This window comes from Strix aluco, chromosome 3 (genome assembly GCF_031877795.1).
Source record: "Strix aluco isolate bStrAlu1 chromosome 3, bStrAlu1.hap1, whole genome shotgun sequence".
Taxonomy (NCBI): domain Eukaryota; kingdom Metazoa; phylum Chordata; class Aves; order Strigiformes; family Strigidae; genus Strix; species Strix aluco.
The window spans coordinates 106,406,255-106,422,925 of NC_133933.1; the positions used below are offsets into that span (position 1 = coordinate 106,406,255).

Below are 16,671 nucleotides of genomic sequence, written 5' to 3' on the forward strand. Positions count from 1 at the left end.
AGGATACTGTATCTTGGGAATGCTTTAATCCTTTCAATATCTGTTTGTTTTAAATGTTTCTCTATCATAGTAACCTGATGCTAGGGACTGATGCCTTAGGTAGTAGTGATGTATGTGACTGTTGATAGAATCTGCCTGTTGCCACTGCCGTTCTGGAAGCAGAGGTAGGAAGAGGCTAGTGTTAAGTCTCTAGGGGATTAAAGGAAATACTCCAAGGTCATCTTGTTTCATAGCACTGGCAGAAATAACCCCATTCAAAGCATTTCCCTTTGAGACTGAGAAACTGCGAAAGCCCTTGTTGCTAAGGGTAAACTAGGGAGAATCTGATGAAGTAGTAAAGTGTATGTAATACTGTGTGTTTTTACAAGGTGTCAAGTTTTGATACGGTCTGTTTTGTACCATCTCTTATTTAAGACCGATAAAAGAAATACAGCCTTAATGTTCAGTTAATACATTTAATGTATTTAAAAATACATTAAATTCCTTTTTACAGGATACCATTTTACTGTTCCTCATTCTTGTAATCAATGGTCAAATTTAAATTTGGTAGTCTTGTTATCATCAAAGGGAGAATGAAAACAAGACTGGTAGGTGCTTTAAGCAGCTGCTTATCTATCAACTGATAATTCTTGATAACCGACTAGAAGAAAACATGTATTCCCCACCTGTTTTCTAAGGTAGTTTGCAGTATGCATACTTTCTTTCATTTTTTTTTCTCACTATGCACCAAGCTACAGCTTGGTTTGATGTATTTCCAAGGTCAAAAATAATGTCCTGATGAGCTCGGCTGGGACAGCCTGCAGCGATGGTGGGGTGGGGAGGTGCTGCCCCTGCGAATGGCAAGGGAAACCATTGTGCTCTGCCCCTTTGGGGGCTTCATGTCCCTATACCTGCTGAGCCTTGTGCTGGTGGCTGCTGCTTTCCAGTCCTTGCGGTGCCTGCAGCACTCTTCTGGAGAAGGCTGCCGTGCCGTTTTCCTCTGTAATGGGAAGTTTGACTGGAAACTGGGTGGAATCCCAGCTTTAATATGATTTGGAATAAACATAAAAGGAAAGGGAAGGCGGATATTGCTGTTGTCAAGGGAAAGAGTGTAGGTGTCCTGTCCACCTCCCACCTCAAGGCAGGCTCCCTAGTGCTGGAAGTCCAGAGTTAGTGATGAGAAATCGTACTTAGCTGCTTCTCTGCAAGAGAATTAAATAGTCTTGTCTTTTCAAAGTGCGTTTTGTCTTTTTTTTTTCCTGATAGCTACTTCAAGGATAGACACAGAAGAAATATTTTCTCTACTGCACACCCTTTTTCTAACTTGGGATGTTTTAATGAATGTTGACTGTAGACTTAAAGACAAAACAAACACAAACAAATCCCATATGCCTTCTACACCACCACCACCCCCCCCACAAAAAAAAATCCACCACTGAGCCCACCAGTGAACTCAGGAGTTTTGGGGATTTTTTTTTTGGTTAGTTGGTTCTTCTTTTTTTTAAGGCTTACTTGGGGTTGGATTGGGATTCAGTAGCAGACTGAGAAAAACCTCTGTGTTTTGTGGGACTCTAATTGTAATCCGTGGAAGAGGAAAATCTGTGTTCAACTGGCATTCTTCAGGACAATGAGTAGCGATGGTGATGTAGAGCTGAAGCCTGATGTACAATGTTATGGTAGTGGTACAGGGATACACTCCTGTATAAGTTATTCTCTGATCTATGAATATGTAAACTGTGAAGGAGGAGAGAGATCTCTTTAGCATCTTTCAACAGTTTTGAGGGTATTGATCCCCCTCTGCAGTTTTAAAACTACAGAAAGTGTCAGTTTGGGAAGCCTGGAGGGTAAGGTCTGCTACTATAAATGTATTTTGTGTTTGATGCTGCTCTGACCAAATTTCACCAAAAGTTGCAGAGTCGTATTTTCAGTGACTTATGTGTGGTAGGGCTTCTACATCATTAATGACTTCTGCAAATAACATTTCTTTTCCATCTTGCTGTGTCCTGGCCTCTAATACAGGCAAAACTGGACTCTGTGTCTACTGTAACTTCTATTTTAAAAGATACTAATTTTTTTGCAGTTTTGCAGGATCAAACAAAGGCATCTTAAATGTTCTTTAAAATGGGATTAGCTGTCACATAAAACAAATGTTACATCTACAATAGTTTCTGACTTAGTAGTAAGTAGATTCTTGGCTTGTTTCCTTGAAGGTACATTACCGACCCATGTGTATTGTAGCTGTTAACTTAGTTACTCAGTTTTCTTTGGTTCTGGACAGCCAGAGTGTTGTGGTCTGAAATCTTTTAATGACCAAGGAAATGGTGTGGAAAGAAGCTTGTGATATAAATACTGCTGATAAACGGGGCAAAAGTTTGTCCAAGAATTGGGGGGGCGGGGGGAACCCACACAAAAAACCCCTCCCAAAACCAACCAACCAAAATAAAACCTTGAAATTCTTGATATTTAAATCATTTTATTATATCACTGATTTTAAATCTAGGAAGACTGTGCTTGTGTTGTGATTATATAAAATGTGATAGCAATTCTACTTCTTCCAACAGGTAACATTCCAGGCTTGCAGCATTTCTGAAGCAAGGTACCTCTATGATCAGCTAGCCACGATCTGTCCCATTGTGGTAAGTAATGGACTTCTATCACATCAGCTCTTGGTTTTGTGAAAGCCACTATATGTAAAAAAAAAAAAAAAAAAAAAAAAAAAATTAAAAAAAGCCTTGAATGCTAGTCACAAATTTGGTACTCTGGGGGGAGTGTCAGTCTCTTGCTAGGTTGTCACATGAGCAGTGTGATTTATTTAATGTCCAAATGACACCACAAAACAGATGAGGTCTATTTCTTCTCCTCTGCTCTACTTCCCACATGCACAAGACTCTTGTTGAATAGTTCTAGAAGTACATCTGGGGCAGTTTTTCACAAAAACAAGACAAGCCCACTCCTTAAAACAATGTTTATTTTTTCAACTCTGGTCTGGTGTTACAGAGGGTTTCAGTTTAAGTTTTTTAAATCTATCCCTTTTATAAGCATGTGCTCATAAACAGCTGTTTATAACAGGTGTTACAGAAATAAGGTATTGGTCTGGACTAGGTGGCGAGCAGATCATTCTCTGACTGAGCTATGTTCTAGCTGTGTTGCTAAGGTGCTTGGCCAAACAAAAATAAACAAAATAAAATGATTGGCAGGTGAACTTCTGGAGTTTGGAAGTGTGTGAGCAAAATACTTGCTGATTTGTCACAAAATTGCTTCTGCCTATATCATCTTTGTGTTCCTTAAATGCTGATCTGTAGAGGTAATAAATTTGGAGAGTGTCAGATGCCACTTGAGTAATACTAACCCTTCATCCAGGTGTTTTCTGGAGATAGCATTTGAGCGATTTGTGGTTGTATGGGCCTTGGCTGTACATTAAAGTTTCTGGATCAGCAAGTTTCCCTTTCCAGTGGGGTTGTATTTTGCTTTTGGTTCCTTGGCTTGTCCTTTGTTTTCACAGCAGGCTGTTTTATTTTAGATGGCATTGAGTGCTGCATCTCCATTCTACAGAGGCTATGTGTCTGATATTGACTGTCGCTGGGGAGTAATCTCTGCATCTGTAGATGATCGAACACGAGAAGAGAGAGGGCTAGAGGTAAGTAATGTTAGGTAGTAGATGTCTGGATTTTTTCAGGCAAAAAAGTGAAACCTCCTTTAGCATCAAATTCTGCTTGTGCTCATCAGAATCCCTAACAAGGGAACATGGCAGTCTTTGTGGTGTGTATATATAGGAGAGAGGGTGTAAACATTCACCTTGGTTGTACAGTTTATGTTAGCAAATATGTATTTTTAGTTAGGTATGGAATCCCGGCAGAATTCTATTCACTCCTTCACAGCTTGCTGAAAAGGTCCCCCTGTGATGTAACTTTCAGTCTGTGCTTGACCCGAAAAGAAAAAATTGCTTTGGATTAAATAGCAGGTGCTGCCGAGTAATCCAGCAGTGTAAACTAGAGCTATGTGAAAAGACCCTGTTGTCATAACTTAAGGAGTTTCTCACATCAGGAATTGGCATTAAAGGCACTTTAAAAATAATTAAAAAAAAGTAATTTTTAAAAATCTGCTTGAAATTTGTTGAACTGCCCATTTTAAGAGCATCTCTAACAATGTGCACGTAGTGAAATTGTATTGGTACATGTTGCAATAGGTATAATAATGCTTTCCGGGTAGTTGGGGTAATGGTATATTACGTCAGGAAAACGTTTCCACTTTTAGAGAATTCTAGTCAATGTGTGATGACTGGTTTTTTGCTCAGATACATCCGCAAACAAAATAGTCATAATTCCAGGATTGCTTTCTATTAAGCCTATTTAAGACTCATGCTTTGAATAATTTTAGTTGAGGCTGTAGGGTTTTTTAAACAGGATAATAATTCTCACATAAGTGTCATTAGTGAGCAAAACTTAGGTAACATTGTTAACAAGCTGTTAAAATATTGTATTCTTAAATTATATAGCCACTGAAGAACAACCATTATAGAATCAGTAAATCCAGATATGATTCCATAGACAGTTATCTATCTGAATGTGGTGAGAAATACAATGACATTGATTTGACAATAGACAAAGATATCTACGAGCGCCTAATAAAGGAAGGTAAGTGTTTGCTTCATTATGAGCAGGTTAAGAATTATGCTTGCAGTGTGTGGGGATATTTTATGTTTTCGTTCTTGTTTGTTTCAATCATTATGCATCCCTCAGAGAGACTCCTACTCGGGAGGTATCAGTGTACTGTGATCTTAAGACTTTTTTTAAAAGTATTCATCTGTAACGGAAACTCCCTAATTGCAGCCTGAGAAGCTCGATGTTTGACGCATTAATGTTTTATCTTTGTGGAGAGAGCAGAACTGCTTTAGGAAACACGGCACAGGGGTGCATCAGAAAACAGGAAGAATGGCAGCCACACCAATATTCCGCTGCCATTTCCAAACAAGAACCTGGTCGGTCTTTTTTTTTTTTTTTAACCTCTAATCATTTCCTTCCTTCCTGAAGTCATCATTTAAACTTTAACAGGATATGGTGGGTTGAGGTAGCATTGCGGAGTTGGATGTTTTCAGTCTTGTAAAAAAAAATCGTTTCCTTGATCCTGCTTTGCTATGTGTGAATTGTTTGAATTTTCATTTTGTAGGTATTGACCACCTTTTGGCACAGCATATTGCACACTTGTTCATTCGAGATCCATTGACTTTGTTTGAGGAGAAAATACATCTAGATGATGCAAATGAATCCGACCATTTTGAGGTTGTGTCTGATTTAGAGGAATTTATATACATAACCCTGCTTATTCTTTATAGTACTGCTTAATTGGAGGATGGCTATATTAGCTATGAATATTTTTTCCTGAATTTTTCACTTCTGCTAGTTCTTTAGCATATGACTTTGCAGTTATAAGCACATATATTTCTTTGTTTTATCATTTATTGAGGGGAAGGTGGTGGCTTATACTTTAAACCCAATAAAATATGAAGAGCCCAAACTACAGCTATGTATATGAGTGTTATGGGGAACTGTCAATTTTTATAGCTTCTTAGAAACTGTTTTGCATTACATTTATGTGTAAATGTCTCTTATAATAGCTATGGTAATATTAGGTATTTTTAGTTTGGGATGCATCAACCCCTCATAGAAAAAGTCAGCTAAATCTCAGCCCCCTAGTATCTTACACCTAATCCTCAAACAAAATAGTATGAGAAAGTGTAACATATTTGCTCCTGGGATGGGTAATTATACTGTGGTTTTTAGGAAGTCATGCCACTTAGTTTGGAAGCACTTCTCTAACTTGGTGACCTGTTCCAGGGAAAATACTAGGACTCTAGTTATCTGCTTATTTTTCTTTGATTATATTATAGAATGATGCATATCTTGATTGTGACAGATTATTTCATGTCCTTTGCAGAATATTCAGTCTACGAACTGGCAGACAATGAGGTTTAAGCCACCTCCTCCAAATTCAGATATTGGATGGAGAGTGGAATTCAGACCTATGGAGGTAAGGAAGGTGTCAGTATTCACAAAAGCACATTTCCTTTTAAGTGGAAAAGTACCAGGCATTCTGCCATCCAGTATCAAACCCTTATTACTTATGCTGTGTTTTCTCCCCTCTGAATTGCTAGATGCAAGTGAAGTGGACAGCAGTGTTTAATCAGACATGGACTATGGGAATGTAACTGACAGGAGAATCCACTGCAGCACAGCAAAGCATGCTAATGGATTTGGGGTGATTGGGAAAGGAATTAGGCTTGTATTAAAGCAACAGTAAACAAAGCCCCGTTTAGCTTCTAGGGACTGTATTTCTCTAGTACTTTTCCTGGTACTGAACAATTCCACTGTCATTGTTTTGTTTTTCACAAGTGCTTCTATTTTATATCTGCCTATTTCTGAGCTCTCTGAATTTAATCCCTTTAAAGTGAAAGTTTAAAAGCTATTATACATTTGTAATTACACAGAGAGCCTGAAGGTGCAGGTTATTAGGTATTCTTTTGAAACACGAGTGTGTTTTGGCATTAGATTAAAGGGTTGAGTTTGTTGAAATGTGTGCATGCATTGTGCATTTGAAGTCACTGCTGCTGATTCTAGCTCATGCATCACCATCTCTGCTAGTAGAGTGTATGTGAATACAAGTACCAACGTGTACGTTAAACTGTTTTACTCTCCCAAATATTTATCTACGTCCGTGAGTGTGTTCCCACTAAAATAATTCATTCTCTAATCCTTTCATGTCTAGGTCCAGTTAACAGACTTTGAAAACTCTGCATATGTTGTGTTCGTGGTATTGCTAACCAGAGTGATTCTGTCATATAAACTGGATTTTCTCATTCCTTTGTCCAAGGTAGGTGTGAAGGATCAGATCTATTAGAGCTAAATGCAATGTATTTGCATCAAGTCTGATTCTTATCCTCTGCAATCTAGGAACTAATATTTGTGCACTTACTGAACAGTCATTTTTATCTTTTAGTCAGTTTTCATCTGTACCAGTACTTTGAATCAATTTCAACTCTACAGCATTAAACAAATATTTTACTGCTGTCTCATGGAATGGAGTTTATAGACAAATACTGGGGGAACTTCCATGGTCCCTAACAGTGTCTGATGACTGCAGAAATGTTGAAAAATACCATTGTCACAAGACTGTTTCGAGACTGGGAAAGAGCATATTTCCACCATTTTACATGTGGGGAAAATAACCTGTGGAGGTCAAAATAAAAACTTCAGATATTTACTTTAACATGGCCCTTGCATCTGTCTTGTGTTCTTATTCTCTGTTTTGTTTGTGTCTGGTGGAGCGGGAAAGGAGTTGTTCAGCATGCTTAGTGTTATGCAGTATTGATTGAAAAATATTGCTGATTCTGGTCACAGCTGTGACTTGTGTTTAGACAGACCAGCAATGCAAAATGTGCTTTTCCCTTAATCTTGTCCTCACAATTGATGCACTGTTTTGGGTGTAACTGTCCTTGCATGATTTCTTTCTGAGGCACCTGACCAGAAGAGACCTTTTTAAATGTATAGTCCTGCAATGTTACAGGTAACTTTAAAAAAGGTCTTGTACGGCAGAAGGCTTTTGACAGACTGTATACTAGAAAACACTGCCAGCACTGGCTACAGCATAGCAGTAGTATCCTGCAGCTTTTCTTAGTGTGTTTAATTAATATGGAAAAAAATACTGAAGCTGTAAATTAACAGTAATCGTACCATACAGTTGGTATGATTTCTAAAAGGAGAAATTATCTTCCTGATGTCAGGGAGTTCAGACTTCGTAAATAACGTGGCAATTTAGTTCTTACAGTGCATAATTACGTTGTTATTTGGAATCTCTCACTGCAGAAAACTGCACAATTTTTAACTAATGAATACCAGTTAAGACTGAAAAAGAGATCAGGTGCTGAAAGAACCTGAACAGAGTTGCAGGGCTGGGGGGGGGGCATAAAATTACTTGAGCTTGCCGAGCAATTTGGCAGGTAATGCAACACAGAATTGCACAACTGTTGGTAAGCCTGCCTCTTTCAAGTAAAATAATACGGGTTTATGGGGCTAATCTCACACTAATCTTTGCTGTCTGATTGAGCGCGGTCATACTCCTGTCAGCTACGACTAGAGTTCTTTCAGGCTTTCAAAACAGCTTGTTGTGTAAATAGGTTTCGTAATATAAAATGAACAAAAACAGACTTTTGAAAACAGAGCTTTGAAAGGTAAGAAGTGAGTGAAGATTTTGCATTGCCCTTAATTAAAGGTCAAACTAAGAATTAAGCAAATAGTACCCCTTCTGAACACAATATAGTACAGCTGATGTCTGAAAGCTGTGTGGTGTTAATTCCCTGAGAACATACCAAAGAACTTGGACAAAATCTTTCATCCAGAAAGACAGAGCAATGCTTATGTCATTTGCAGAGCATATGAGCAGTGCTTTGTAGTTTGTAGACTTTTTGAGAAGCCTGCAATTTAGAACGTCTTTACTGGCCGTCTAAGTTTATCTAACTATCTAACAGATGTTTGGGTATAGAATAGATATGATTCCCATACAAAGGACCCGGAATTCTGTTTCTGAAAGTTTAAGACAGGATAACTCTTCTAAAAAAGACTTCAATGATTTTGTTAGTAAAAGCAGCAAACGATGGCTAGGGGAATGGCAATTTTCTTCTGTACTCATTTAAATTGCATCTAAACAGACAGAGAAGTCTGCCAGATGGGATGCAACCTGTTAATCACAGCTGTTCCTGTGTTTTCATTCAAACTTAAGATTAGAGTAGCATGTTCTAACATAATACCATTACCTTTTCTGCTGGAGACCTACTTTCACAGAATGTCATCTCTTTGTGGTTTTGCCCAGGACCCCTGAAGAACAAAATACAACTTATCTCCACAGCTTGGCCTTGTGTGACGACATAATAAGAAATATAGTAGATGTTTCAACTAATGGGACCAAAATGTGGGTATTTGGGAGAATCCTAATTTTATAAAATGTCACAAATCTCCAAAATACTTTTTTTGCCAGGTGGATGAAAACATGAAGATGGCCCAGAAAAGAGATGCTGTCCGGCAAGGAATGTTTTACTTCAGGAAAGATATTTGCAAAGGTATCACGACAAGCAATGTGATTAACACTGTTATGGATGTTTAGTGCATCTCTTGCCTTCTAACTGTTTCTTCCTTTCCCTTTGTCACCCATGAAGGTGGAAACGCTGTTGTGGATGGATGTGGCTCTGCACAGAACGGGACAGGCACCAACACAGAAGAGTACACCTTAATGAGCATTGACACAATTATCAATGGGAAGGTCATAGCCTCTTCTGCCTGGAACACACAACCTTCCCCTTCATTCCGCCCTCCCAGAAATCCAATTGAGTGTGTTTTATGCTGACTCTGTTCTCTTACACAGGAAGGAGTCTTTCCCGGTTTGATCCCAATTTTGAATTCCTATCTTGAAAACATGGAAGTGGATGTGGACACAAGGTGCACGATCCTAAACTACCTGAAGCTAATAAAAAAGAGAGCATCTGGTATGTTTGACACTTCTGGACATTGATTTTTCCTGGCATTTTTCTACTTAGTAATTGGGCTGTCCTCTAGTTTTCAGTTGGGTAAAACTGGTGGCAGTCTGGTTAAGTGTTGAATCATAGGAGCAAAGGACTGGAGTGTGTTTTCTGGCTTAAATCTGGTCCTGTCTAATTCTGATTTATAAATGTTTCATGCTCCATTTTAGAACTTAATTTGGAAGTAATTGATACAGTTACAGCTTAAAGGGTAGTGTATCTCCAATGTAAGATTTCTTTTTTCAGCACCACTTACTGCTGCTTTTGCCAGTGTATCGTCCGCTTTGTAGTAGTTTGCATATATACTAATCCCCTTTGGCTGTCACTTAAGTGTTGTAAGAGTATGTGAGGCTGGGTCTGATGGTCTGGTATTACTGGTGTGACTCCAAACTGTGCTGCTCCAAAGCATTGATAACTGAATTCTGGTATGCTAGAGCATGGGACCTAGTCTTTAGCTCCCTGATAAGAAAGTCCTTCTGTAAGTAGCAAAACTCCTTCAAGGCAGAGCAAACCAGGCTCTTCCCCTGTTTTCCCCATGTTGCAGTGTTTTCAAAGACAGGTAGTATAATGGCTGTTTATGCTCCTTTTTTAAAATGCAGCAGTATAATAAGTGAAAGATGCAGGCTAATTAATTTAGCACTGGACGCATAGCACAGTCTGCAGCAGCTTTATACCTTTCTGTGTGCAAATCCCTTGTATGCCTGCCTTGCTGTGAATTTAGCTAGACAGTTAATTTCAGTCTCATAAGTCAAGACATCTATTTTTTTTCCCCAAGTGAAATATATTCATTGGTTTTAAATTGAAGTGTTGCATTCCTTTTTAATTCTTGAAAATTGCTGTAGAAGCTTCTAGGTAAAGACCTTTTTAAAGCTGAGGTGACAATCAGGACTTTCTCTTGCCTAGTAATTCAGTACTTCGGCAGTACTTCAGAATGGTAACAAGTTTTAATTAGAACTTTCGCTGTAAATGTTCTTTCCTGAGGCTCCTTGTTTGTAGGAGGCTTCTGTCCTTCAGGGAATAGATGGGTATTTGATGCTTGGATTGAGGGAGACAAGAGAAACTGACAGGAAGAAAACATCTGAGGCACATCAGCTGTCAAAATAGCAATGCTTTCAAAATATTCCATTGTTTGTTGTTGGATGTTTTTCCTGCAGAAAAATGCTGTTGAAGAAACAAGGAATGCCTAAGTCTTACAGAGCTTTTTTCCAAGAGCTAATGATGCCATGTGGCAGGTGTTCCCCTTGCAAAGAACAACTTTGCTACCTGGTGTGAAGTTGCAGGCATTGCAAAAGTCAGCTTGTTTATTTACACGGACCTAAAAGGTGTGGGTGAGGTAGATAAGTCTAGGGTTTGTATCTTAACTCTGATAAACTGAAATTATTTTTAAATGATGCTTCATAAGAACCAGAATTCTCAGAATAAAAAGCATTAGGCATTGTATTACTGTGCCATAATGTTTCTCAGTTGTGAGCTCTGGATTATTCCAGTTTACTCTCAATCTTAAATCAAATGTTCCTGAACTGCACCCTGTCTAGCATGAGATGTCTTCACAAAGGGTGGCCATTTTTTGGATTTCTCTCTTTAAATGGTGAACACCAAGCACACAGAGTTAACCACTGGCACCTTAGCTGCTGTGGCTTTAACCTTGCCCTGACATAGTTCATCTGTGCTTCAGTGAGACTACAGGTTTGCTAGGCAGGCAGCAGCTACTGACCATCACCAAATATTAACGAAAGCAGTGTTAAGATAGCAGCATCAAGTGATCCTTGTCCTGGCATACTCTTCTGTTTCCTGCCCATCTGCAGTGTAGGCCTTTTCTCAGCCAAAGGTGGTGCAGTAATTGCGGTGCTTGATGACCATTCACAAACATGATTTCCATGTTCCTTGCCTTACCCTTCTTGAAGCAGTTACACTTTTGGTCCCCATAAAGTCATACAATAAGAAATGCCACAATTTTATTACATGCTCTTTGAAAAATGCAATTCCTGTAGTTTTTAGTTTAAATGCACTTCCTAGTCATTTCATGATACGCCTTCGAGTTCCTGCATTGTAGGATAATGTTTCTCTACTCACTTCTCATCAGCGTTCAGTATATTGCTTCTGAACTTGCAGTTCCTTTTGTCTTGTGTCTCCTTGCTTGGAAGTTCTCACACCTCTTGTCAGTCTGTGGTGCCTTTTCCTGATACATGTGTGCTCTTTGGGAGCCGCGCGCTGTGCTCACGATGAGGGTGCCACAGATCTCTGCTGGTGGTGAGTGAGCGGGCGGCCTGACCTCCAGGTGGCTGTGTTGGTGTGAGCTGGGCTGCTCTCCTGTCTCCTCCCACACCAAAGGCCTGCGGCAGCTCTTAATCCTAAAACGTGTCTCTCTTTGTGCTCTGCTCATATCCTGGCCCAACTGATTTTCTTACAGGCTCCCTGCTTTTCACTGGTTTGAGAAAGTTTTAGTGCCTTCAACAAATAATGCTTCTTGGATATTTTTTTTCTGCCCTATTTTTATATATAAGTGTAAACTCTGGCCTCATTTCTTTAAAACATGACTTCTGGTTTTTGAGGGACATTTTTATTTCTAATAACATTTTTTATTCTGCTTCTCTTTCCTGTACTTTTTGCAGTTTTTCTGATTTGTGTTTGATATACCTTTGTTCAAAACCATTGATAGACTATCTTTAAACAGTCTTGGATGCTTTTTACTCTTTATTTGTGTGTTCCTCCTTGCTGTCACTAACTTGATTCCTCCTGCTTTTTGTAATATCCTTAAACAAAAGATTTCTGTAGTGGAAGCCCTCGGCTCTTTGTTTTCTTACAAGGAAGCTGAGGTTCCAGTAGCAATGACAGTTTTGCTAGGCTCTGAGCATCCTGTCAGCCTACCTTAATGTCTTACTGTCAGTTACCTTAAACTTGTACTACTTGAGGTTTGCCTGCATATGCTGCATTCAGGAGCCAGATTCAGTAGTCTAAATGCTACTTCACAGTGATGCAGATCTCCTGCAATTGGTGGGTGTCATTTGATGACCCTGTATTGAAGTGTCGGGGACCCTTAAGCACCTGCTGACTGCCCCATGCTCAACTGTACCCTGCACAATGAAGCAGAGGCAGTGTGTACAAACCAGGATTTGGTATAATCAGAAACCTGCCTATTTTGTGCTAGGGGAGCTGCTAGAGGGAGAAAGAATAATAGGTCAGGGTAGACAGAGCAAAGCTAGCAGCTGAGTTGGACAGATGAACTACAAAGTTATTTTCTATATACGTAGTTGTTGTAGAGGTGTCTGTTGGTTCGTCTTGGCCAGAGTCTCTGTCAAATGACTTGTTTAGGATCTCTTGCTACACAATCTGTTCCAGTAGTTAGTTCTCTCTGCATTGTCTCGTTACAACATCTGAAAGTTTGAAGATCACACTAGATGAGTGGATTTTAGACTGTCAGCATTGCGTCGGCTTAATAATGCCTGCAGTTAAGCCATATTTAAAAATACGTATAAGAATGTGTTTCTCATGAAAGCATGGACTGTTCATAAATTCTGTATGTAATGCATAGAACTTTAGGTATCGTACTGCTAAACTAGATGTGTAAACTGTGAAATTTGACTTCCCCTTGCCCACAGGAGAATTAATGACAGTTGCTCGATGGATGAGGGAATTTATCGCACACCATCCAGACTACAAGCAAGATAGCGTGATAACTGATGAAATGAATTATAGCCTTATTTGGAAATGCAACCAAATCGCACAAGGCCAGGCAGAATGTCCTGAACTACTGGGTGTAGGATTTAATAAGAAACAAAGCGGAAACAAAACTGGGTCTTTGTAATGAATGAAAGTTTCTTAAATAGTAGAAAGTTTAAGCCTTTTAGCAAAGCACTAGCAAAGATACTGTGAATCTGGTACAGTTTCATAGTGTGAAGACCAAAACAGGGATACTGCACTATAAAATGGGCCAATCTGCCTAAATACTCATTTAAGGCATCCTAAAATGGGCATATTCTTATTATTAAGGTTTATACAATGTACATGTAAATAGTAAAATATTTTTATGATTAACATCAATGTATTTTAATAACATTGTATCTAAAGTTATTGTGAATTAGCTTGTAACTTTTTTATGCTTATTCTAGAAAGAAAAATTGTCCTGAACAGCTTTGTAAATGTAATGGTACTTGTATAGTATATGCATTCCAGTTACTGAATGTTTACTGTAATTTTTTTAACCTGGAATGTGCTCAGTAATCTACCTTATTATGTAAGAAAAAAAAAAAATCTTCTGGACCTACCTGAATCACACATACTCTTCCTTCCATTTGGATTTTGAAAGTATGTAAAAACAGATAAATTCATGTGCATCCCATTTGTTAATCTATAAAGCAGTTTCTCAGTTGCCACAGGACCTGCATCCCCTCATAAGCTGTGAAACTCGGAGGAACAGATCTGTCTTTATTCAGATAACGCAAGTCTGCCTGTCTGCAGATGCATCATTATATTTTTTTTCTCCTCTGAAGTAAATTTGAACGCTGTCGCAGTTCAGAAATCTGCCCAATGATTTAACAAAAAAAGCAGTAATGGGGGAGATGTGGTGAAAGAGAGGATGAAATGAGAGCTGGACCTAAAGCTGTCTTTACAAAGGAACCGGAGACCCCCACTCTGGATTTCTGCACTCCTGAACTGCTCTTTCTCCCACATTGCTGCTGTCCCCGCAGTTGACATCGTGACTGCAGCGTAAACCATACACCTGTCTATTCTTCCTAAAGATTGAGTTTCTCATCTGTCATTCATTATTATCAATATTTTTGTCAGCATGTTTATTTCCCGTAAGGTACTTTGTGTAGATAGCCGAGATACCTGCATAGCTGTAGGTATGGACAACTTAATCCCCTCTAGAAAATAGTTATAAAGAAATAATGGAATGCACTAATCCTTTTGGGAATTGGGAGCCAGTGCTGGGAGTGACTGTAAAGTATTTAAAATTTAGCCATTGAAACTGTAAATACAGCAAACTTAAGGGGCCTTTTTGATTTAGCTTCTTAACTGACTTCTAGAAGTGAATTGTGTTATGGGTAGATTATGCAAAGCTTAATGCAAACATATAAATACCTAAGGTGTAATGATTTTTTTAAAAAGAACTAATAGAGAAACTGCAATGAAGAGGTGCACTAAGAAGCTTTTATGTACTGACAGACTTTGTTTTGTGTTCACAGGTGTGCTTTAGAGAATAAAAAGAATGCTTTTTTTCTGTGATGGTGAATTTGTTTTAATCAAGATGTAGGCATATGCTAATTTAGTTTCTGTAATAAGGAAATAAAAATAAAATTTGCAGTATGTGTTGGTCACTTGCATGACTTGAACCTATGTTTTCAGATTCGAAAAAGGAGTAGCATACCTGGCAAGTACAGCCCATCTTACCCAGACTCATTTTGTTCACAGTGAAACTTCTCAGGACTAATGGCAAATGGTCTACCCTCCCTGCAGCAGAGAAGTCATTGACAGTGTCATGGTAGCATCTGTCTGGTTGCACAGCATCAGGTGCTATGCTTGGAAGACCCCTTAAAAAAAGTTAGAATGCTTTCCTGCTGGTATTGCATCAGCATGTCCTTTTCCCCTTTCAATGGATGCTAAATCACCCTTCTGGCCTTAGTAGGTGGCTAGCATCCTGTAACAGAGCAAATTTTGTCATGATGCCTAAAAGCTGTGGCTAGAAGTTTCCCTCATGAGTTCTTGTATGCATGTTTTCAGAAAGGATGTGAAAGATCAAGCACAAAGCTGCTGTTTGTTTGCTGAGGTATCTAAGCAGCTTACCTTCCTCGCTAGAGTTAAGGTATGTGCTCCAGCCTGTTCTTGATGGTGTGGCACGGTGAAGGCTCTCAGAGGGAGAGCTCTCACAGTTGCTGCGGGGAGGGCAAGCTTTGCCACTAGTTTTTAATATACCTCAGAGGTGGCTTTGTGGTATGTATTCTGAGGTGGCGAAGCAAGCACCAAGCCAAGCCTGAAGCTCTGGCTGACCTTTTGCAGAGAGCATGAGAAACTCCCTTAGGCTACGAGTTTGGGATTTTTGGTCCTGTAGTCATGAAAGTACTTTCATGGAAATAATGACCTTTCCAACAGCCGCATGAGCAAAGGGAGGGGAAGAAGCACCAAGCACCTGAAGTGAAACATGATTGATTCCTTGCCCAAAGACTGTAGTAATGTGTTAGTCATGGTACTTCCCATGATTGCTAATGTGTTGGCCCCAGTTCAACCCCAGTAATTTGCTTATGTCTTCCACTTGGTTTTCAGCTAGAAGATCTGTTGTGATTTCCAGAGGTCTCGATGCTATAAACAGTACTCTGATGCCCAGTTTTCTTGAGAATCAGAGTACAAGTGTGTATTTCTGGATTATTTCAGCTATGCTTTTATCATGGCCTAAATCTTCAAAATGTGGCTCCTTTTATGCGTGCACAGAGCTGTGCAAGAAGTTTGCCTTTTTGGGAGTAGTGCAGCAAGAGTTTCATATGATACTTTGGTACTGCAAAAGCAGCGTGACCTCTGTGAAACAAGCATGCAGCTTGTAGAAGCTGCACTGAGGTTTCTTGTAAAATGACCTCATCTTTAGTTTGCAGTGATTTTGTTCAGTATTTTTAAGTGGATTATATTTGGCATGCTGATACATTTTTGCAGCAAATTTGCAAGACGTGCTGCATGGGAAGCTGGTTACAGGAGCGGTGATGGCTGTGGTTACTGCAGCAGCTATCTGGATGGTGTGATCTGGATTTCAGCAGGAAAGGATTGCTGCAATCCCTTCCCAAGAGCCAGGCCCTTCCTATTAACTGCCTCTTAAGGATAAACAGCAACACATATGCATGCAAAAATACGCAAGTAAGGATGTTCTCTGCTCCAGGAGAGCAGATGCGGGGACAGAAATGCAATAGTTTCCCTTGCTGCGGTGGGTGTCAGAAGATGGCTGTTGACTGCAGTGCTGAGTAGTGTGAGAGCAGCAGAACAGAAACAAGAATGTGCCATCTGAGCATTATAGCAGAAACACTGGGTCTCGAAGTCTGGAAGACGTGTTGGTTCATTGGTACTTTCTTGAAGCAGCTGTGGAGAGAAACAGAAACAACATTTGTAAAGGTGAACTTTACGATGAGCGTACTTGCACCCTGATG

General features: G+C 39.4%; 1 protein-coding gene across 2 annotated transcripts in view; it reads left to right on the plus strand.

The window, feature by feature from the left end:
- Window positions 1–14,862, plus strand: part of GCLC (glutamate-cysteine ligase catalytic subunit) — a 34,909-nt gene extending 20,047 nt beyond the window's left edge. For both annotated transcript variants that reach the window (XM_074819888.1, XM_074819889.1), the window contains 10 exons: window positions 2,541–2,615; window positions 3,500–3,616; window positions 4,475–4,613; window positions 5,146–5,258; window positions 5,914–6,006; window positions 6,742–6,846; window positions 9,007–9,088; window positions 9,185–9,288; window positions 9,391–9,511; window positions 13,144–14,862. In XM_074819888.1, coding sequence (XP_074675989.1) covers window positions 2,541–2,615; window positions 3,500–3,616; window positions 4,475–4,613; window positions 5,146–5,258; window positions 5,914–6,006; window positions 6,742–6,846; window positions 9,007–9,088; window positions 9,185–9,288; window positions 9,391–9,511; window positions 13,144–13,349 — 1,155 coding nt within the window. In that variant the 3' untranslated portion in view covers window positions 13,350–14,862. The remainder of the gene's footprint in view (window positions 1–2,540; window positions 2,616–3,499; window positions 3,617–4,474; window positions 4,614–5,145; window positions 5,259–5,913; window positions 6,007–6,741; window positions 6,847–9,006; window positions 9,089–9,184; window positions 9,289–9,390; window positions 9,512–13,143) is intronic.
- The last annotated feature ends 1,809 nt before the right edge of the window (window positions 14,863–16,671 follow it).